The following is a 23647-nucleotide window of genomic DNA, read 5'->3' on the forward strand; positions in this document are numbered from 1 at the left end:
TTCATAGTGACCAAAAAGTAGAACTAACCTAGGTCTGTCAGCTGATAAATGGATAAGCAAAATATGGTGTAGCCATGCAATGGAATGTTACTCATCCATAAAAAGGAATGAAATGCTGATGCTATAGCGTAATGAAGCTGTGTGATAAAGACCTTTATGCCTAACAAAAGGAGCCAGACACAAAAGGCTACATCATGTATGATTCCATTTATATGAGATGTTCAGAACAGGTGTATAGCCATAAAGACAGAAAGGAGATTAGTAGTTTCCCAGGCCTAGGAGAAGGGGAGAATGAGGAGTAACTGCTAATGGGTACCAAGTTTCTTTTTGGGTTGATGAAAATGTTCTAAAATCAATTATGGTGTTGATTGTATGGATAGCCTTATAAATATATAAAAGCCACTGAATTGTATGCTTTAAGGGATGAATTTTGTGGTATGTGATTTATATGTTTAAAAAAGCAACTTCGGGTGGCCTTTGATGTGAGTCAGGGATAGGGAGTGTGAAGAGAGGAGGGTGAGTGGGAGGGTTTGAGTAACTTAGGTTTGAATTGGTTGGAAAAGTTTGTCAGAGCTGTTATGGCAGTTGGGGAAGATCCTAAGAAAATGTAGAATGATTGCTGAGAACATTGAGGGCCTACTTGTGGTTAGATAAATTTACAGGAGCATCCTTTGTGATTTTTCTCCAACACCGTCTTGAGCTAAAACTCAGAATTGATCTATATCTGAGGTGTAAAAGCAGTGGCAAGGCAAAGAATTTGAGAGTGTTGACAAAAGAATATTTGAAATGTGGCCATGGAATCTAAGCTGGACAGAGAAGGGAAAAATCAAGGGCCAGTGAATAGAGGTTTGTGTGGTTAGAGGTCCATTGTAGTAGAAGTAATTGAGAGAGCTGAAATGATAGGGAATAGTGGTCAGAAAGACTTGAATTTGAGGCTGGTTGGACAAACAACATGATTTTTTAAAGAACTGGGAGTTTTACATAAGGCTTTTAGTGTGGAAAATGAGGGCAGAATCTCTCCTCTCAACTCTGAGGTATGTGATGAGGAGGGAATATAGCGCTTCTCCATGAAAGAACTTAATGAAGTGAGATTAACATACAAAAGTAAGGAAAGGGCACTTGAAAATAGCCAACCCCAGAAAACCCAAGTACAAATTAGGCTTCTAGCACTGTCCAACACATTTGGAATAATGTAGTCTCATTGTTGAGATCATACCTCTTGTTGGGAAGGGTTACTAGGAAAATCTTAGTTAAGGAACATTTCTTAAACTCCACCTCTGTTGACCAGGCAGTGTTCTGAATATGATTTGGTGCCCCATATTTACTACAGGGAGAAAATGTTGATTGCCCAATAAATATCTAGTGTACTTAATATAATCGTCATTATAATTTTTATTATTGTCATTAAAATATCTTAAATTGGCACCATGTTTTATATATCTTTTTTTTTTTTTCAGTGAGTGGCCAGCATTCGAGGGTATTTTTAGATTTTCAAAGCTACAGTCTAAACCCTCGTTCAAAGTGTAAGCCCCAAGGTAAAACTGTTTTTTGATGCCTCCAGGTAGAAGCCTTCACTGGGAGGTCCCTTTTGCAAGGAAACATCTGTGTGTTATGCTTACTTATGTAAACTGCAGTGGAAAACCAGATTTGTATATTGCTTTGACTTTGTGCATATTTCTCTTCTTTCCCCTTCCAGAGCAGCATTCATTACATTTCTTAAGTGCTTCACATAGAATTTCAAAGTTCAGTGTGACCTCTGTACTGGGATACTGTCAGACACAGATGCTACACTGAAAGGCTTTTTGGCAGTCAGTGGCTTAGTAGCCGTGATTCACTTTGAATCACCCCCTCATGGACTATATGAAAGCAGATTCTTGCAGGAGCCCAGCCATGTTCTTGGGAATCATTTTCTTTTCCAACTTATTGGACTAGTTTAGAGGCCTTTGGGTTTCACCGGACTTTTTCCTCATTTCCTTCTTTTGTTGATCTTGGCCCCTTAACCTTCCACCCACTTTATTACTCATTTCTTAAAGACCTGACTACTCAGTAACACTAGAGAAAGTATATCTGAAGCCACATGGGTTGCATAAAACCAATTTAAGAAAAAAAGGGCAAGAAACTTGTGTTCTCTCAGCTTCCTTTGTTTATACGATCTGTTTATATGTTGCTAAGGTTGTGTTGTCCAGCTGCTTCCCAGTATCTCAACAATGACTGAAGATAACTGGGCAGCACCCTGAGAGGGTCATGTTGGCCAAGTGAATGACAAGACCCTTCATTCAGCCCCTGCCAGATAATATATTGCCTTTGAGGTACAATGGATGCCAGAAGCTTCACATGCTAAAATCTTAAATGTCTTGAAAGGCCATTTACATTTAGGAAAGATGTTTAGAAAGAAGCCAGCTAACTGCATCCTTCCTTATAAAGTTTGGGAGTAAATATCTGGCTATTTGAATGTTTGCTTGAGGTTTACAATTAGGCTGTATGGCATCTAATTGATTAGTGGGGTTTTTGATAAGATGAATATCAGGGTAAGGCGACATTAGCAGCCCTTAAAGCCCCTGCTCTAATCTGGTCTGTGCATAATGTGAATTAAAATTAAATTAAAATGAAGTGCACTTACATCAGGATTATTCTAGAAAACATCCCGAATGGAATTTTGCAGTATGTGTTAGAGCCCCTCGTAAGCTCCCCTGTCTTGAAGGAATTGAGCAAGCATCCCTGCACGTGGAAGAAACTGATTGAGTCTGAAGTTCCTCTCTCTGCTTGCCAGGCTCTACCCACCGCAGTGGGTAAGGGACCTGCAGATTCGTGGGGGTTTTTTTTGTTTTTTTTGTTTTTTGTTTTTTGTTTTTTTTGCAGTAAGCTGTGTAGGAACCTTGGTCTGCTAACTAACAAATTTAGAAGGAAAAACAAGAAGATAAGTAAGAATAAGAAGTAAGCCGTCAGTGTTACCATTTTGAGGAAAATGACTGTACTCAACCTTTAGAATTTGGTGTCGGCGTCATCTGCGTCTTGGTGTTTTCTCCTCCATGGGCTGAATCCCACCTAGCTCTGCGTGGGCCGCTGTGCCTTCCCCTTCACTGCGGTCTCATTCGGTCTCCTTAGCAGCAGCCCCTGAAATAACTGCTGGGGGAGCTCCTAAATGAATCCTCCTAATTCGCTTCTCAGTTCTCCCAGTTTGATTGAGGCACTCTTTTCCTTGAGTGGTTCGCAGTTCCACTTAAGTGGCTACTGTTTGGGGTCACTATTGAATGTTTTGTTTGACTATCACTTTCATGATGAATGGGAGGTCACTGCCTTTAGCTGTATGGGGTGAAGCCCTTGTGGTGGTGAGCCTTGAAAGGGAAAAATCTCTTTGTAGTGATATGCTAAATGAAATGACTCTCTTTGTCACTCTGTCCTTTTATCCTTTCAGTCTGATAACCTCAGGTTCTTGTGATTTATTTGGTTTCCTTCCATTAAGCTCAGTAGTTTCCTGTACCCAGGTGCATGCTATTTCCGTTGGTCATCATGGGGATGCGGAGCATATTTCTGACCTGGAAGTGTGGTTGCTTTGACTCTGCACCACATCAGTATGCCTTCCAGCCTCCGCTTCCTCTGCATTATTTCCTTTCAGAGGGCTCAGTTTGTTACCATTTAATCTAAGGATGATTCATCTGGGACCGAGACCCAGTAATGCTGTAATAACAATACCTTGCTTTATATAATAATACTCAAAGTACTTAGGATCTTAGCCTTTCTCTGTTTAGGAAGCTCTTTCAGCTTAATCCTCACAGTAACCCTGTGGGTCAAGTCAGCAATTTCGTCTGTGTCTAAGCTGGTAAAACTGTATCTCAAAGACACTGAATAACTTGTTCAGGGACGCACTGCTTCTGAGTTAGTCTGCTTAAGAGTTTTTACAGAAAATGAAGAATGCTTTTGAAGATATTCTGCTTGAACACAAAGGAATTTCCAAACTGTGTCCCATTTATTAAAATCTAACTCTTTTTAGTCTGGTCCTTCAGTAAGACCAAAGTCAAGAGCTCATTAACCAGAGTTTAAATTGTCATGTCCAAGTCAAGAAAATAAATATTGAGGTCAGTTTCTGTTCTGCTGCTGGTGTGATAAGTTTAGGGAAGGCTGGTTCTTAAATTAATGGAACTTCAACTGGAAGTAATTAAGGCATTATCATTATTTTCTTATCCTCTCTTCCTTTTAGAGAGATGGAAACCTTGATGACTAGCTCCACCCTGCCGCCCCTTTTTGCAGATGAAGATGGCTCCAAGGAGAGTAATGATCTGGCTACAACTGGGTAAGCAGCTGCTTTGGGACCCTCGACCTCTCTGCCTAGGCTTCAAACCAGAGCTTCTGACAATGTTGTAAGGTCCTGAAGAAACCATTTTATATCATAAAAATAGAAGGTATGTTTGTTATGCTTTGCAAAGAGAGTGAGAGCCACTGTAAGCTGCTCTGTTATCTGCATTCAGCCATCACTTGCAGTGCTCTGGTTCCTATGAACTGGAACAGCAGTATGTGGACCTAGGAAACATCATCAGTTCCTCCCTGTTAAGAGAATTACGTAGTCACCATTAAGTAAATACCTGCCACGGGGCTCGCTCTGAAAATCAAGTGCATTTTCTGTTTGAATTGACACAGATGTTGGAATGATTTTCCCCCCAAAGGTCAGATTGTTTTTTTAGATCAGATTTTGTAATATGGCTCTTTTATTCAAGATGTCTGTGAGCTCTGACTGACTTCTGTTCCCTTATCTTGCCCCCCATCTCCTTTCTTTGGTATTTTTGGACAAATATGTAAAAGAATCTAAAAAAGGGCTAATAGTCCCTCTTCCCTTGAAAATCTCTGTCCCACTTGAATTTTTATCTTTTCTATTTAGAAGTTATTGGCCATGGAAGAAATATAGATTGATAGATTGAGGTGCTAGTTAATCTCTACGACGAATTATTTTAGTACTCTGTAGAGCTCTTTAAAAATAGACTACACTTTGTAATTCTGTTTCCTTCCCTCACATTTACTTCTTTCCTCATTAATATCTGCCTTCTGACCTTACTGTTCCGATAAAACTGCTCTTTTAGACTTTTCTAAATGTTGCTAAATCCAATTTATTAAAGAAAAATTTTCTGAGTGTCTCCTATGTGCCAGACACTGTTCTAGGCACTGGATACTAAGCAATGACCAAAGCAGATAAAAATACCAGCCCTGTAGAGCTTAAATACTATTTAAATACTACTAGGGACATCAGGCAATAAACAGGATAAATAAGTAAAATACATACTGTGTTCTTAAGAACTGTAGATTAACAAATAAAGCAGGAAAGAGGGATAGGAAGGCTTTGGGGTGGTTTTAGATAAGATGGCCCCAGGAAGTCTTTAAAAGTAGATTGAATAAAGACCTGAAAGAAGTAAGGTAGCTAGCATGCAGTTCTCTGGGGAAGATTATTCGAGGCAGAGGGAGGAGTAAGTACAAAACTCCCTGAGTTAAGAGTGTTTCTACCTATTAGAAATAGCCAGGAGGCCAGTGTGGCTGGAGCAGAGTACCCCAGAGGAAGGGTAACCAAGGACTCCATCAGCACATTCTGATTCAGAAAGTCTGAGGGCCAGAGGTTTTATACTCTAGTAAGTTCCCTGGTGATGTCAGTGCTACTGGTGTGAGGCCCATACTTTGAGTTAGCTGCGGTCCACATCATGTAGGTTCTTATAGGTCAGAGTAAGCACTTTAACTGGCACTCCAAGTGAGGTGGGAAAGCATTGGATGATTTTGAGTAGAATGATATGATCCAGCTTCTTAATGAGATCCCTGTGGCTGTTAAACTGAAAATAGAGTGACGGGAACAGGGGCTGAAGCAAGGAGATGAGTTAAGCTCCTGAAATAATTCAAGTGAGAGATGATGACTTAAAGAGCATCACTAGTGACTTTGACAAGTCTTTTTGGTGGAGTAGTAGGGGCAAAGCGTCAGTGGAGAGAGTTGTAATGATCATGGGAATGGGACTTGGTGACAAATATAGAATTCTACATATATTTTAAAGATAAACCCAGTAAGATTTGCCTGAAAAACCAGATGAGATGTGAAAGGAGAGAAAAAAGCAGTCAAAGACAACTCCAAGCTCTTGGCCTAAGTGACCAAAGAGATGGAATTGCCATTAACTTCCATGGAGGAAACTGAGCAGGAGCTCAGTTTTGGAGATTTTAAACATTTATTTATTTATTTTGAGAGAGAGAAAGAGCACGAATCAGGGGAGGGACAGAGGGAAAGACTCAAACACACACCCCACTGAGTACCAAGCCCGACACAGGGCTGGCGATCATGACCTGAGCCAAAATCAAGAGTTAGACACTTAAACAACTGAACCACCCAGGTGCCCCAGTTTTGGAGATTTTAAATTTGAGATGCTTGTTAGATATCCAGGTAGAGATGTCAAATAGACCACTTGATATAGGGCTTTGAGGTTAGGGGAGTCTAGACCAGAAAAAGAAACATGGGAATCATCGGTATATACCTCATATTTAAAACCAGGAGACTGGTTGAGATCACCAAAGAAATGAGCACTATGTGGACAGAAAAGAGAAGAGATCTAATGCCTGAGCATTAGCATTTAGAAGCCACGTAGAAGAGGAAGAGTCAACAAAGAAGACTGAAGGGAGTAGCTAAAAAGGTAGCAGAAAAACTAGAGGAGTGCATGGTCTCAGAAACCAAGTAAAAATATTTCAAGAGGTGGGAAGTGTCAGAAACTTCTGGAAGATCAGGTAAGATGAAGGCTGAGAAATGACACTGAATTTAGCACAGATGGCATTGGTGACCTTGGCAAGAGTTGTAAGCACAAATCTCCTTTGGGTTAGGTTTAAGAGAGAATGAAAGGGGCGCCTGGGTGGCTCAGTCATTAAGTGTCTGCCTTTGGCTCAGGTCATGATCCCAGAGTCCTGGTATCGAGCCCCACATTGGGCTCTCTGCTCAGCAGGAAGCCTGCTTCTTCCTCTCCCACTCCCCCTGCTTGTGTTCCCTCTCTCACTGTGTCTCTCTCTGTCAAATAAATAAAATCTTTAAAAAAAGAGAGAGAGAGAGAGAATGAAAGAAGAGAACTGGAGTCAATACATGTCAACAGTTCTTTTCAGGGCATAGATCTTCCTCAGTTACCATAGGGTTGCATGCAGAAATGCACTTAATACCACCTAACCTACCAAACACTGTAGCTCAGCCCAGCCTACCTTAACCATGCTCCAAAGTAGCCACAATTGGGTGAGATCATCTAACGCAAAACTGATTGTATAATAAAGTATAATAAAGCATTGACCATCTCATAATTTGTTGACTGTTGTACCGAAAGTGAAGAAAGGGTGGTTGTATGGGTACAGAAGGGTATCGGTTATTTACCCTGGTGATCGCAGGGCTGACGGGGAGCTAAGGCTCCCTGCTGCTGGGTAGCATCGGGAGAGAGTGTCACACCGCATATCGCTAAGCCTAGGAAAAGACTAAATTCAAAAGTCCAGGTGTGGTGTCTACTGAATATATTTTACTTTCATAACATCCTAAACTTGAAAAGTCATAAATCAAACCGTCTTAAATTGGGGACTGCCTGTATAAATAATTCTGTAAAGGAAAGGAGAAAAATGAGGTGGGATCAAGAGAGTACTTTTTGTTTCACTTTGTTTTGTTTTGAAATAAGAGTCAAAATGCCACATTTGTAGGCTGATTAAGCTGATCCCAATAGATTGGGAAGAATTGGTAATGTCAGAAAGGGCAGAATCATTAAAAACCTGCCTTTGAGTAGGCTAGACACTGTAGGGTCCACAGCACAAACGGAAGGCCTGTTGGCTTTAACTAAGAGCATGCCAGTTCATTCATAGGAACAAAAGAACCTTTTTTTTTTCTTCAGTCTTTATCCAACTTGCCATCTCTAAGGCATTTGGTGCGTGTGACCACTCCTCTCTGGTTCCTGTTCATTTCAGTCAGGGTTCATAGGATTGGTATGCTTTTCCAAACCTCATTCTCATATTTTACTGAAATAAGAATGTACAAGAATTAGTAACTAAAATGTTGATGGCACCATTGAAACGAGAATGACAGTGAGAGAACAAGTTGCCAAAGACATCACAAATGATTGAAATATCTGGAAAACATAGCTACCAATGTCAAACTGGGTGTCTGATGGTACCTCTTTTCAGAGAACATGATTGGCATTGAGTTCATAGATTCTCTTAGCCTTTTTTTTTTTAATTTTTATTTTTTGAGATTTTATTCATTTATTTGACGGAAAGAGAGAGAGACCACAAATAGGCAGAGTAGCAGGCAGAGAGAAGGAGAAGCAGGCTCCCTACTGAGCAGAGATCCGAATGTGGGGCTCGATCCCAGGACCCTGGGACCATGACCTGAGCTGAAGGCAGGGGCTTAACCCTCTGATCCACCCAGGCGCCCCCTTAGACTTTTTCATAGGACCTCAAAGACCTCAAAAATGTTGGAAACTCCTGCTTAAAATCATCTATTGTATTTTCTAGAAAGGGTCAGAAAAGTGTAATTTCTTTCACTTCAGGCCAATCTGTAGCTGCTTTCATTCATCTCTAAACCCACTATAATCTGGTTTTTATTCCCATAATTCCACTAAAACTATAGTCCCTAAAATTGCCAGCAACCTTCAGGTCTTCAAATTTAGCAGATACTTTTTAGCCTATCTTCTTTGACATCTGTTTCAGTCAAGCACTGAAACTATTTTTTGAATGCTCTGTAACTGTGCTGGAGACATTGTTTACAGTTACACAAATGAAGTGGGGGAATTAAAGCTGGCTTCCGCTTCTGCTGGCAGGGATATTTGCCTTGAACCTTGGTAAATAGGAATTTTTGATGCCGTTGATAACTGAACCATTGCATATCTGCCTGTTATTCTTAAGGTTAACCCACCCAGAAGTTCCATACAGTAGCGGAGCCACATCATCTACCAACAATCCAGAATTTGTGGAGGATCTCTCCCAGGGTCAGCTGCTTCAGAATGAGGCTTCAAATACAACAGAAGGCACTGAACAGAGGCATGAAGATGAGGTAAGCTGTGGCATCACTTCCTGTTACCAGTCTCTGAAGTTTCCAAAGGAGCAGTCGGCTAGGGAATTGATCAGAGGGTTCATCCTCTGGCCTTCTTACGTTCTGCAGAATTTTCTTCATAGAACCATGCTGATGGTTTCATATAGAACCGTATTCATGGTTTTAATGACATGGAGACAAATAGACTCTTTTCCCCCTACTTAATAAATTTACACCTACATCATATTACATGCTCAACAAATGCTTGTTGAATGAATGAATGATTTAAGTAAGTGATACATGAGAAGTCCCCATGCCCTTGTTCAAGGCCACTCATTGCACACCAAGCCCTGCAGTGTAGAGTTAATATGTACTGAAAAGGATTCACACCACTTACCAGGCCTTTCTCCTTCCCCTAAAGGGCGTCGGTCCAAACTCAAGAGGTTCAAAGGTGGGGGAGGAGAGCATCAGTCATGACCTTTTTGGGCTTTCCGCCTTTCTCACAAATGATTGATTACATCGTCCATGTTTTAAAGCATCTTTTTTTAGCCATAAAAGAGTAGCACCCCATTAATTTTGTCTTTTTTCTTATCCTAAATGAGCTTTTTTTCATGTTGGCATCCTTAAAGATTATAATGAATGCTTGAAGCTTCTTAAATGTCTTAAAAATCCTTGGAGTGCCAGGGTGGCTCAGTCGGTTAAGTGGCTGCTTTCAGCTCCTGGGATCGAGCCCCACGTAGGGCTTCCTGCTCAGTGGAGAGCCTGCTTCTCCCTCTCCATCTCCCTCTGCCTGCCGCTCTGCCTACCTGTGCTCTCTCTCTCTCTCTATCTCTCTGTCAAATAAATAAAATCTTTTTTTTTTTTAAGATTTTATTTATTTATTTGACAGAGAGAGAGGTCACAAGTAGGCACAGGCAGGTAGAGAGAGAGGAAGAAGCAGGCTCCCTGCTGAGGAGAGAGCCCGACGTGGGGCTCGATCCCAGGACCCTAAGATCATGACCCGAGCTAAAGGCAGAGGCTCAACCCACTAAGCCACCCAGGCACCCCAAATAAATAAAATCTTAAAAAAAAGAAGTGTTAAAATCCTTAGTAGCTTTAATGTTACTAAGTTTATAAGGCAAAAACAGGGGAAAAAAGTTGATACCAGGGGCACTTGGGTGGCTCAGTGGGTTAAGCCTCTGCCTTCGGCTCAGGTCATGATCCTTAGGGTCCTGTGATCAAGCCCCACATCGGGCACTCTGCTCAGCGGGGAGCCTGCTTCCCCGTCTCTCTCTGCCTGCCTCTCTGCCTACTTATGATCTCTCTCTGTCAAATAAATAAATAAAATCGTTAAAAAAAAGAAAGGTGATACCAGATATACCACTTGCCCAATGGTGAATTATTGCACCGTTTTATATATATTTTGAGGAATACGGTCCTGTAATTAATATTTAGATGTTTTTGTCCCAATTTGCTTATCTTTCTCTCGTCTGAAATAAGAATTCTTGGATCCACAAAACTATTAACTGATAGGCTGTTGTATTTATAAAATTATGAAGCAGAAATGTGATGTAGCTTGCATCTCATTAAAAGGCCTGTGGTAAAACATCAATGGGACCTCAGACCTTTCTTTAAACCGTTTGAGGTAACTTCATCTTTTGGTTTAATTAATAACCTATAAAGACCTCTGACCTTATGAAATAAACATCTCGAGGAACAAGTCATCAAAGCAAAAGAACTAAGTGTTCATGTTGGATATATTGATGAAATTTTTCTAAGACTTAGCTATTAATTTAAAAATCTATATGTTATCTGCTATGGGATATGAACTGGTCTTTGAATGAAATCAGTGAAAAACATCCTTCACGAATGATTTTTAATCCCTGTACTACAACGTGTCTCTTTGTCTGCCCAGTGCTTGTGACATCTTGTTCTGATCTACTGTGACAGCATCTGTTTCTCTGGCACAGTGCTATGTATGTGCTACATTTCTCATTTAGAATAGTCTCCTGTCAGGAGTCTGGACTTGTTAAGTGCATATGAAGGCAGAAGCTTATGTGATCATGGTACCCCTTATTCTCATCAGTTAGGATTAGCCCTTAATGTAACAGTTCGTAGTGTGGTACATAAAAGGGTGTGCAAGTGAACTATCTGGAATTCCTTCTTGAAGACTGCATGGCAGTCATTTGTGCCTATGACAAATCTGGAGAGCTTTGAATATCCAGTCCCTTAATAGTAGGAAAATGCAACTTGTGTCCTGTTTTGTTCGTTTGTTTTACTGTCGTATTACTTGGGCAGTTTTGTAATTTGGTTTTGGGTTTTTTATTGTGTCTTTTAGCAAAGAAGTAAACGAGGAGGTTGGTCCAAAGGAAGAAAGAGGAAGAAACCTCTTCGAGACAGCAATGCACCCAAATCCCCCCTTACAGGCTATGTTCGGTTCATGAACGAGCGTCGAGAACAGCTTCGTGCAAAGAGACCAGAAGTCCCATTTCCAGAAATCACAAGGATGTTAGGCAATGAATGGAGTAAACTGCCTCCTGAGGAAAAACAGGCAATTATTCCTATTCCTGGTCCTTGGCTTGGTTTTGATTTTACCTCGAAGACAGCTTCTTTCAGAGAAGCAAAGTGGTTGGATGGTTTTTCTTCAGTTTTGTCACAGAGTCTAGGAGAACAGAATAGCACGATTCACCATAGCTCTCTTCTCTAGCACAGTGGTTTTTACATGGTGTCAGGGTCTGCTGCAGGGGTACAAGCTGGAGGGACTCTAGGAGCTCCACCCCCCGACCCCCCACTAACCAAAAGCAGCTCCACTTTCATATGATTTATGTGCTGAGAATTCATGTAAGAATTGTGTAAAAAATGATTCAATATTACAGAATTAAGAGATCTAGCAATATAATTTATTCCACTGAATTAAATGTAAAGTCGGGACACTGGGTTGTTCAATCGTTAAGCGTTTGCCTTTGGCTCAGGTCATGATCCCAGGGTCCTGGGATCGAGCCCTACATCTGGCTCCCTGCTAGGCAGGAAGCCTGCTTCTCCCTCTCCCACTCCTCCCTGCTTGTGTTCCTTCTCTTGCTGTTCCTTTCTCTATCAAATAAATAAATAAAATCTTGAAAAAAAAAAAAGTCATGAGTTAAATGAGAAAGAAGGTCATTTGATAAAATTCTGCTGTTCACATAAGATTCTTGTTTAAATTCTTTTAACTAGAGTTCTGGCAGATTTAGCCTACTATGATAAATAAACCAAGAACTATTTCAATTCTTTTGTTTCTAAGACAGAAACTAACACTATTGCCAGACTGAAACAAATCCATTTGTTAGAGAGTTCAGAGGAATTAAGGACAAGATAGCCACAAATTGGCTGAAATGCCACAAAAGTGGAGCGATTGTAATGATTGTGGGGGTGGCTTGGGGTTAAAAGTTCCCAGCATTTGAGCATCTACCAGATAGCTATATTTCTTTTATATCTCATACTCTTTAAAAAGGATTCCAAACAGACTAAAACCAAACTGAAAAATACTCTTGGGAATTAACTGAAATCAGAACATTTCAAGGAGATTATATTAAGTTGCAACTTGAAGCTCTTTGTGGTAGCAAGGAAGTAGAAAGCAATGCATATCATCCCTTGTTTCAGCTGTAATGCATAAAGGGATCCTGAGCTGTACATAGCTGATTACTCTTTTCTTTTTAATTTCTTAATTTCAAAATTAGTACATGTTCATTATTTAAAATTTCTTTAGATGTTACAGAAGTACATAAAGAAAAAAGCAAAAGTAACAGTAGTCCTTTCCAGAGATAACTGCCATTAGGTAGGTAGGGCAAGGGTTTTTTGTTTTTAACTTTTTATCTTGAAAAAAATTCAATATGCAGAGTTACAGACACGGAATATGGTACAAAGAACACCCAAATATCCTTTTACCCACATTCACCTGTAGTTAACACACTGTACCCCATTTCTTCATTTATATGTGCACTAACACCCTCCTGGGCAAGCTTCATGTGTACATGTGCTCATGCTCACACGTGTGCACTCTCACTCACTGACACGTGCCTGTATGCTCTTGCTCTTTTCCACTGACACACACCTGCTTACATCTGCATGCTCTTGCACTCTCACACACACATACACTTTTTGAAATCACATGAGGGTAAATTACATACTTCATGGCCGTGTATCCATAAATATTTTAATGTGTGTTTCCCAAAAATAGGCATGTTCTCTTACACAACTATAGTTTCGTTATCAACTTTACGATTTTATTTTAACACAATAGTAATTAGGAGTCAGATCTCTGGATTCCTTTAATCTGGAATGTTTTACAGTCTTTCTTTGTCTTTTATGACACTGATAGTTTTTTTTTGTTTTTTTGTTTTTTGACACTGATATTTTTTAAGAATGCAGTCCCTCCCTCTTCCTCCACCTCGTTTTTGTTTACTTCTAACCGAACATTCCTCATTTTTTAATGTCTCATGTTTCCTTATGATTCAATTGAGATTATGCATTCTTAGAATACTGCATAGGAGGTGCTGTGTCCTTCTCCAGGGATCACATGTTCAAGCACAGTGTCTTTTTATTCCTCATTGGTAATGTTGATTTTGCTCACTTGATAAAGTTTCTTATTCGCCCTTATAATTAATAAGCCATCTGTGGAGAGACATTTTAAGAACGTGCAAATAGTCTGTTCCATATCAGATTTCCCCCTAGATTTAGCATCCATTAATGACTTTTGCTGGATGTAATCTTTACCATGAGGGTTGCAGAAAGGTAATTTTCCAACTCCAGCACTCCCTCTGTATTTACCAGTCGGTGCTTGGCATTCTAACCTAAGTAGGCGTCCTTTTCCTCCCCGCCCTGCCCACATTTATGTATTTGTTATTTATTTATTGTTGGTATGAGTATATTTCTTTTTTCCCTATTGGCTTATAATTTTATTACTCTACTTCAGTGTTGGAACTTAAGTTTTCCCAGATTTGGCCATTTGGGTGTCCCCTCCATCTGGCTTTTGCGTAAGACAAGGTTTTTTAACATATCTGTCTCTAGTTTGTGTCCATTTAAAGGCACTGTTTTTATATTTTATTTCTTCAACCTAATTGATGAATGAAAAGGACAAGGCACTAAACAAAATTATCCTAGTAGATCAATGACTTTGTTTAAATAATTAATAACACAAAGTGTGTAGATATAGGCTCTCTCATAATAGTCCATTTTAGGTCCATAGGATGAGGTCATTCCTTTTTATGTTCTTTGTGTCCCCCGATTTTAGTATTCCACTCTTCTGGCTCTTAAAAGGCCAATTGATGTATGAGATCATTCTCTGAATGGGTTGGGGATAGAGAAACAAAGTAATATTCCATCCTTTCTCCTGGGAAGACTAAGTGTGCCTGTATGGCCTTCAGTCCTCTTGAAGACTCTAGTGGCCATGTGTAGATTAGAGGAATAACTGTAATATCTTCTTGTGAATATTTTATGAGAATGATCTCAATAGAACTTGTCTTCATTAAGTTAGAAAAGGCAATAAATAGTCTATAGAATCACAATCACCTATTTCTTTTATAATTGAGAGATTGTATTTTATTCTACCCATATGATTTCTTTATTCTCCTTAAACCTTATCCCTTATATACTTTCTTTCCATGTTCCAGTTGTCCTCTGTTGTCTTCAAGGAGTTCACTGATAGTTTACCCAGATAAGATCTATTTCTTGAAAATAATTGCGCATTTCTTTTCCTAGCGCTACCTTGATGAAGCAGACAGAGATAAGGAGCGTTACATGAAGGAACTGGAGCAGTATCAGAAGACTGAGGCCTACAAGGTCTTCAGTAGGAAAACCCAGGACCGTCAGAAAGGCAAATCTCATAGGCAAGGTACCAGAACCAGAAGGAAATGTTTTTGTAATTTGTTGTGCCGGATAGAGTGTCACAAAGCCTGCTGTTAGAGTGATAAATGTAAAAGACAGGTTTCCATCATTTCTCTATTCTACATTCACTTACAAACAGCACCTTGGAATTTTATTAAAATCACATTGCTCTCGGGGTGCCTGGGTGGCTCAGTGGGTTAAAGCCTCTGCCTTCAGCTCAGGTCATGATCTCAGGGTCCTGGGATCGAGCCCCATATCAGGCTCTCTGCTCAGCGGGGAGCCTGCTTCCCTCTCTCTCTCTCTCTCTGCCTGCCTCTCTGCCTACTTGTGATCTCTCTCTCTCTCTGTCAAATAAATAAAAAATCTTTAAAAAAAAAAAAAATCACATTGCTCTCATTTAAAATTTTCAGTTGGATTTCCATAGCCAGTATCAAACAATTTGACTGGTGTTCCACGACCCTTTTTGGTTGCTTGAGCATTTTTTCTAATTCCCGGTTTAGGCGTTTCTCTGCCTTTAAACACGTCTATCTACTAAACTCCATACCTGCTGTTCTTCAACACCTCTAAGCTTTCATGCACCGTTTCTCCCAGCCCACAGTGACCATCCTTCTCATTCATCCATTCATGTTTTCCTGTCCTTGAACAGTACTTAGTGAGCACTCCTGGGATGCATCAGGCTTTCACCTAGGCATTAAAGATGCTACAGTGAACAAAATAGACAAGACCCCAGTCTTCACTGATCTTTTGTCCTCTGTTAAATTTGCTCATCACACCCTTCAAGTATTGCTTTAAGCTCCCTTTCTTCAGGAGACATTGCCAAAGAAGCCCCACCCACAGCTAGTCTGTTGCGCAGACAGCCTTTGGCGTGCATCTTCTGTCCACTCTCCCACTCTGTTCTCTTCAGAGGTAGGAACTGTGTCTGCTGTTCTCTTGTGTCTGACTGTAACTAACTGTGGTGTGACACAGTTCATTTCCTTGGGTTTTGTTATTGCTTTGTTTTGTTCTTGGTATTAACAATGTTCTCTTATTCTTTCATATTTTTAGATGCGGCCCGGCAGGCAACTCATGATCATGAGGTAATTCCCTGTCTACCTATCATGTATCTATTTAGAATAATATTACTGTTTCTCATGCTATTGGACTTTTTTTTAAATGAATAACAGAATATTTCCTATCCCATAATTTGGATGGTGTGAGTTGCTTTTGCTCAAAGATTCTTATTGTATGGTGGACACTTACCATGAGTCTGTCCGTGAACTACTGCCCCTAACTCTAGTCCTTTCTTGTGGTCCAAGAATTTTATTGCCTTGACACGCTAAAGATGGCTGGAATTTGGAGCGAGGTGTAGAAATAAGGACCAGCTGAAAGCCATAACTTGGTCATAGTTCATCATCCTCAGATATCTCACTCTGACTCTCAGAAACTTGTGGTTTAGGGAATCCAACATTCAGTTAAAATGAACTATTCAACTGCAGTGTCAGCAGAGCACAAGTGACAGTATCTTGGTTCCTAGTTCACTGGCATTTACTTGTTTACTGGCCTTTTCCCCTCCATATGGTTTAGCCTATCACCTATAGGATTTAGGCCTGTGTGTCTTGACTATGCGGCAAAGAGAGCTTTAAATATCTATGTAGCCCAAGGTCCACATGTGGTTGTAAGAAAATATACTTTTTCGGTAATTCCACACTTTAAAATGCTCGGTGACTTTTTGTCACTTTCCAAATCCCATTCAGCTCAGGGGTCTGAGTCTTCTGTAATTAAGTCCCAACTTCCTTTCCAAACACCTTAACTCTCACATTTCCCGTGTATATCTGTGTACTTAAAAATCTTTACTGCTTGGGCGCCTGGGTGGCTCAGATGGTTAGCCGTCTGCCTTCTTCTCAGATCATCATCTCCAGGTCCTGGGATTGAGCCCCATGTCCAGCTTCTAGCTCAGCAGGGAGTCTGCTTCCTGCTTCTCTCCCTCTGCCTCTCCCTCTGCTTGTGCTTTTTCTCTCTCTCTCTCTCAAACGAATGAATAAAATCTTTTTAAAAGGAAAATAAAAACCTTTCCCTCTCATTCTCTTCCACGTGCCCCATCCGCTTCTGCCTCATGCCTACATTCCTATTCTTTCTTTCACAAAAATACTTTTCTCTCTCACTCATTTTTTCCACTGCCTCTCCCCCATCATCCTGTTCTGCCTCACTGACTTCTAGCCATCCATCAAGCCCTGTTTCAAGTTCCATTTCCTCCTTCAAGCTTTTCCTGTGTCCTCCAACTTCCTTTAACCCTCACAGCTCTCTGTATTTTCCATACATACTTAGATGATGTAGCTAAGGGGTTGAGGTTATTCAAGTCCTTCTATTATTCACAGTCTTGGATTGTAATCTTTTGGAAAGAAGCATGATCTAGTTTCCATCTTGTACTGCCCCATACCACCTAGCATGACACACTTGCATTAGGAAGTGTCCCATAAATATTTTTTTTTTGCACAAAGCCCATTTGTTGAAATACTAGTGGAAATTTACAGAAAAGAATTTTCTTATGTACTCTTGTGAGCATTTAGTTTTAAGAAATAATTTCTTCAAAATAATAACTAATTTATCTTTGACCTCTCGTTCTCATACATATTTAAGCATTGGTGACCTTGAAAACAGAGAGAAAACATTTCGATTCATAAGTTAAGTAGATTTATTACAATCCATGAATTAGAAAATAAGAAGCACAATAAAAGCATTTTATTCTTCAAATAAATCCTATGTAAATGTAGATATATGACGTCTCTGCACTCTAATTAGGGTGAAATATTATGATTTTTTTTTTACTTAAGAAACTGTATATATACTTTATATATTAAATTCTAATCGAATAGTGTTGCAAGCTTTCCATATTGCCAGATACTTGTATAATTACTTACTTCTCCTTTTATTTGTCTGTGCCCACCTACCCATATCATAAGATTTCCGTACTTCTTTTTTCCCTTATTATGTATCCTTTATAACTTCTCTGTCCTTAATGGTTACAAAAGAGAACTTGGACAATAATCTAAAACATTAGATCTCACACTTTCTAGTCAACAACTAACTCCTTTCATCACTATGAATTTTGTTGACCTAATTGTATGTGGCATTGTGTCTTCAGTAAGGCCGATAGTTTTAGTCAGGAAAGATTTGGTAGATTTACTCAGTTACAGAAGCTGCTGCTGATGATTTGAGAAAAGAAGCTTTTTATTAAATGAGGCTTTTTATTTATTAAATGAAGCTTCTTATTTTTATTTACATGATTTCACCTGGTAGGAATTTCTGTGATTTATGAAAAGGAATCAGTCTCCATGTGATTTCCCTGTCTTAGGATCAGACACATGTTAAAGGAAAACAAGGAGAGAGTAGATGAAGAGCCACAGTAGTTCCTCAAATGTGTATACTGTAGGCTCTGTAAATCTGTCGGTTGCTCTCCCCACACCAGGTTAAAGCTCTCTTAACAAGGTTATTGACCCAATTAATGTCCCTCACTTTATCAGTTTTCATTTTTCGTTGATTACTATCTTTCCTAAACTAGGCAATTTCAAAACAATTGTAGTAAAAAAAGAACTGGTTTGACTTTTTAAACATAGTTACACGGTGATTTCCTTACATATACTTTCTTAGCATAATGGTTCAGAAAAGTAAGAAAGCACCACAAGTGAAAAGCAGCCACAGGGAAGCCCATGGAAAGGAGAAATTGAATCAGACCTTAAAGATGCCCCAGGTTTTGTGGGGGACACCTAGAGGTGGGTGAAATGGCTTGAGCAGAGTTATGAGTAAGTTAATAAAAGAGCTAGTATCTCACAAAATACCCTAAAACATCATAGATTCTAAGTAAATGCTTATTTCCCTTTATTTATCCTATTAGGAGTAAAATGACAAGTGTAGTAGAATAGTGTTCCAGCTCACTTCAGAAATACTAAGAACTTCAGAAATTCTCTGAACCGACCACCCCACCCCACCCCACCCCACCCCCCATTTTATGGGTGAGAAGAGTGATCTGCCTAAGACAGGAAAGAATTTCCGCAGAATCGCTTAATGAATTAGAGGCACAGGTATGAGAGAAATGCAGGCCTCGGTATCCTAGTCTAGCGCTCTTGGCCACACCTGCCACACTATGGGGAACACACTGGTGTTGCAAGTGAAAATGGGCCTAGTTGCTGGGGATGTCACCAAATTTGTTGCCAGTTAAAACAAATTATATCATTTGTATACAGAAAAGAAACCTGTCACATTCCTAACTGGAACTTGGATTCCGAAGACACTGTTACAACAGCAGGTGCTGGCAAGTGCGTGCCAGAGCTGCAGAAACGCTGACCTGAGAGCCACTGGAGTGTCGCGCGTAGCAGTGGGGCACTCTGCCCAGTACACAGGATTGAGAGTGTTCCCTAAAGTAAAGGGCACTTGAGAGAAGCGTGTCACATTCTATGAAATTCTGGCCCTGAACCTAGATCACAGCAAAATAGGTTCAGTTCAGAAGAGCCTCTGTTCTCTTACCCTCTACTCCATGTATAGAATGAAAAACCAAAGTGAAGAGCGTTTTTGCTGCTCTCAGATCAAAAGGCAGCCCTCCAGACACAGGAGTCAACCAGCGTTACTCTCAAGAAACATCCCGCGTGAGGACCAAGATAGAAACAATAATTCTGTTTCTCCTTTAATTTATGAGAAATGACAAAATGACACTCAGCCTGAACAAATTAGACTCTTTCGATGAAGAGGTAATGAAATCCTTATGATTTTAATCCCTTGAGCGATCCTTGGAATAGCTTAAGTGTATCCGAGCCCCCAGGAGGATCCTCTCCATTCCGAGTAATGTACTTAGTAATGGGAGAGTGCTGATGGTTTTTATTACCACTCTTCCGTTAAGTAGAATTTCTGTTGCCTTTCAGAGACTGAACCGTTTCGTTTAATTGCTTTCGTGTTTCTTATTTTGCACTCTAAGAATTTGTACCAAGGGGCAGTGTGTTAATACACCTACGAGGTGCTGAGCTCTCGCTTATGCAGTTAGCTCGGTTTGGGCCACCCTGGTGAAGAGGAGAAGAGAATTACCAGTCCGATGAGAGTCAGGGGACTTGGAGAGGGCTCTTGGTACCACGGTAATGGGAGCCAAGCATCCCTCCCTACCCTTCTTAGCAGCGGATAGTCAGACCTGTGGCTAGGGGACTGATCTCATATGAGCCTGTGCGGTTAAGTAGGAGACTGAAAAAGGTAGGATGATAAAGCCTAAGACTAGACGAGGTCATTTGTGAACTTCTGTTACACTTTGTGTTGAAATTGTATGTCATAAGTGTTCTGTTTTCCTGTAGCAACCCAGCAACAGGGTTAAAGTGTACGTAAGCCTGCAGAGTCAAGAGAAAGCCACCGTGAAATATGTCTAGGATCCCTTCTGGCACCAGCATCCCTTGCCCATACTTTGGTTCTGTTTCAAACCACTAGGAACTAGCCCCAGATAGAGCTTTACATGTTGAAATGGGGGCTTTCACTGATAATTTTATTGTTTATTTTTAAGTTGTTTAAATTGTTTTTAAGTTGAAGTTTTGCTTGCCTTGTTTAAAGATAAAAATTAAGTGCTCTGAAAGACTTAACATCCTAGATGCCTCTTGATCAACTGCCATTGGCAGGCTGTTCCAGCCCAGCCCACTGACAAGGCAGACGCCAGTATGAAAACAGGAGCTTGGCCATCAGAATCCCCTTATAGACTGTTAACTGCTTAGCTTTCTGCTGGGCGCCAGATCATATTTGTGTTCGAAGTTAATAGACTAGTGGTGGCAAGAGTAGGGAAGATAATTCTATCTCTGGCTTTAAACATATTTTTTTAGCAGTGCCTTTAGATTTTTTTTTTTTTAAACTGTTCTTTATGTTAGAAGGGTTTTGGAATCTTCAGATTTCACTGATGATTTCTTCAGTGCTCATTGCCTGCTGTTGTCTTTACCACCTTATATTATGCAAGACTTTAAACACTGTGCCTGTACACTTAGGATTTATATTTCTAATGCTTTCAGATTCAGATTCACTATAGAAATGGCAGCCAAAGCATCTTGAAAGTGACTTTATCCTTAAGGGTCATCATGGGGTATATTTTACAGTAATTTTGTGAGGCCTTATTTTTTAAATTTTATTTTTAAATTCCCCAAGTTGGTGAATTAATTTTAGCCTTTGTTATTTTCACATAATCCCTCGCTGTTCTCATTTTTAGAGCCTACTTGTCTCTAACTTCTTGATTTTGTTTTGTTTTGTTTTTCCCTGTGTTTGAAGAAAATCTAAAATGTCCCCAATTGTAGGCTGCCCCTCAAGTAAGTGAAGCAGTAGTACCAATAGAATGCCATTGTTAGTGCTCATGGTTGGCAGAGTTCTTACTGTCCATTCTGCAAACTTAGAACGGACAGCCCTATCTCAAAGCATTTTACATGCATAATCAACAGAAGCAATTGAAAAAAAAACACCTAGAAATTCCCTTTTTCTTTTCCTGCCTCAACCACTTGCACAGCCGTATACTGTTGACTGTTCAAAGCACATAGTTGAGAAATGGCTTCCATATTCTCTATTAGGGAAATTTATGTAGAGTTGTTTGTTTTTTTTTTTTTTTAAGATTTTTATCTATCTATAAAAGAGAAAAAGAACACGAGCACAGGGATATAAGCAGAGGGAGAGGGACAAGCAGACTCTGCACTGAGTGCCAAGCCCAACTCGGGGTTTGATCTCAGGACCCAGAGATCATGACCTGAGCCGAATCAAGAGCTCGATGTTCAACTGACTGAGCCATCCAGGTGCCCCTATGTAAGTTTGTTTTAAGATTTCTCATTGCACAACAATTGTGCACCTAAGAGAACTGAATACTTAACGTACTTGAGCTCTTTAAAGGTTGATTCCAGTTAAAAGGTGAATACATTTCCCGCACACCTCCACCTGAACTGAGTTCTGCCCACCCTACTGTTTCTGTAAGGAACACATGGCCTTCGGGCTTTACCTATTCAGTTTAGCTTCTGTTTAAGAATTAGCTATTTTGGGGGCGCCTGGGTGGCTCAGTCATTAAGTGTCTGCCTTCGGCTCAGATCATGATCCCAGGGTCCTGGGATTGAGCTCCCCTGCTCCGCAGGGAGCCTGCTTCTCCCTCTCCCTTTGCTGCTTCCCCTATTTGTGCGTGCTCTCTCTCTCTGTCAAATAAGTAAATAAAATCTAAAAAAAAAAAAAAAAAAAAAAGTTACCTGTTTATAGTGTGCCTGTGTAGCTCAGTTGATGGAGCATGAGACTCTTGACCTTAGGGTCATGAGTTTGAGCCCACATTGGGCTTAGAGATTACTTTAAAAAAAAAAAAAAAAAAAAAGGAATTCACAGTTTTGTGAAAACACTAATTTGGAAAGATATATCCACCCCTATGTGTATTGCAGCATTATTTACAATAGCCAAGATATGGAAGCAACCCAACTGTTCATCAATAGATGAATGGATAAAGAAGATCCACACAGGGGCACCTGGGTGCTTCAGTCGTTAAGCATCTGCCTTCAGCTCAGGTCATGATCCCGGAGTCCTGGGATTGAGCCCCACATCAGGCTCTCTGCTCAGCAGGAAGCCTGCTTCTTCCTCTCCCACTCCCCCTGCTTGTGTTGCCTATGTCACTGTGTCTCTCTCTGTCAAATAATAAATAAAATCCTTAAAAAAGATTTAAAAAAGAAGATATACACACATATATACACATGCATACGGTGGAATATTAGCCATAAAAAATAATGGAATTTTGCTTTATGTGACAACCCATATGGACCTAGAGAGTATTATGCTAAATAAAAATAAGTCAGAGAAAGACAAATACCATATGATCTCATTTATACATGGAATCTTTAAAAAAAGAAAAGACAAGACTAGACAAAAAGCAGAAACGGATCCCATAGATACAGAGAATAAACTGGTGGTTGCAAGAGGGATGGGGGCAGAGGGATAGGCGAAGTGGGTGAAGGGCAGGGAGAGGTACAATCTTCCAGTTATGGGATGAATACGTCACAGGGATAAAAGGTACAGCCTAGGGAATATAGTCAGTGCTATTGTAATGGCATTGCGTGGTGATGGATGGTAGCTGCTCTTTGGTGGGCAAAGCAGAATGTACAGACTTGTGGAATTACTACATTGTACACCTGATACTAATGTAACATTGTGTGTCAACTCTACTTCATTAAAAGAGAAAAGAGGGGAAAAGAATTAACTGGGTGCCTGGGTGGCTCAGTCAGCTAAGCGGCTCAAGTCATGACCTCAGGGTCCTGGGATCCAGCCCTGTATCGGGCTCTCTGCTCACTGGGGCATCTGCTTCTCCCTCTCGCTCTGTGCTTGCTCTCCCAGTTTCTCTTAAATAAAGAAAGAAATTGAAGAAAAATAATAAAGAAAAATTTCTTTAAAAAATAATACAAAGAAATAAAAATCTTTAAAAAGAAAAAAAAAGAATTAACTGTTTTGTTACTCTTGATTTACAGAAAGAAACAGAGGTAAAGGAACGGTCTGTTTTTGACATTCCTATATTTACAGAGGAATTCCTGAACCACAGCAAAGGTAATTACCAAAGTATCATTTTGTGTTCCTCAGGTTTGTGACAGGGGGTTTCATTCTCAGGAGGGATTCGTTGCTCAGAAGCAGCGGTAGTGATATTCTTGACCCTAGGACTGTTCTGGAGGGAGAAAACTGTTTCTGTTTCACTCTGTAGTAAGGGTAGCTACTCAAAAACCAGTGAGGGAAAGCCAGGCCAGCTTTGTCAAAGCTACTTTAGTCTCTGGATCAAAGGAAATAAATGTGCATCACTAATTCAGTTGCTTTCAG

The 23647-nt window shown here is 40.1% G+C and overlaps 1 protein-coding gene across 4 annotated transcripts in view; it reads left to right on the forward strand.

Moving 5' to 3' along the window:
* Nucleotides 1–23647, forward strand: part of HMG20A (high mobility group 20A) — a 79135-nt gene that overhangs the window by 48130 nt on the left and 7358 nt on the right. For 3 of the 4 annotated variants that reach the window (XM_047737422.1, XM_047737424.1, XM_047737421.1), the window contains 6 exons: nt 4199–4291; nt 8878–9025; nt 11322–11534; nt 14717–14849; nt 15887–15918; nt 23308–23383. In XM_047737422.1, the coding sequence (XP_047593378.1) occupies nt 4203–4291; nt 8878–9025; nt 11322–11534; nt 14717–14849; nt 15887–15918; nt 23308–23383 (691 nt within the window). In that variant the 5' untranslated portion in view covers nt 4199–4202. Of the gene's footprint in view, nt 1–2770; nt 2790–4198; nt 4292–8877; nt 9026–11321; nt 11535–14716; nt 14850–15886; nt 15919–23307; nt 23384–23647 lie in introns of those variants that run through there. The other variant, XM_047737423.1, reaches the window with a different exon arrangement.

Source organism: Lutra lutra, chromosome 7 (assembly GCF_902655055.1).
Source record: "Lutra lutra chromosome 7, mLutLut1.2, whole genome shotgun sequence".
NCBI lineage: Eukaryota > Metazoa > Chordata > Mammalia > Carnivora > Mustelidae > Lutra > Lutra lutra.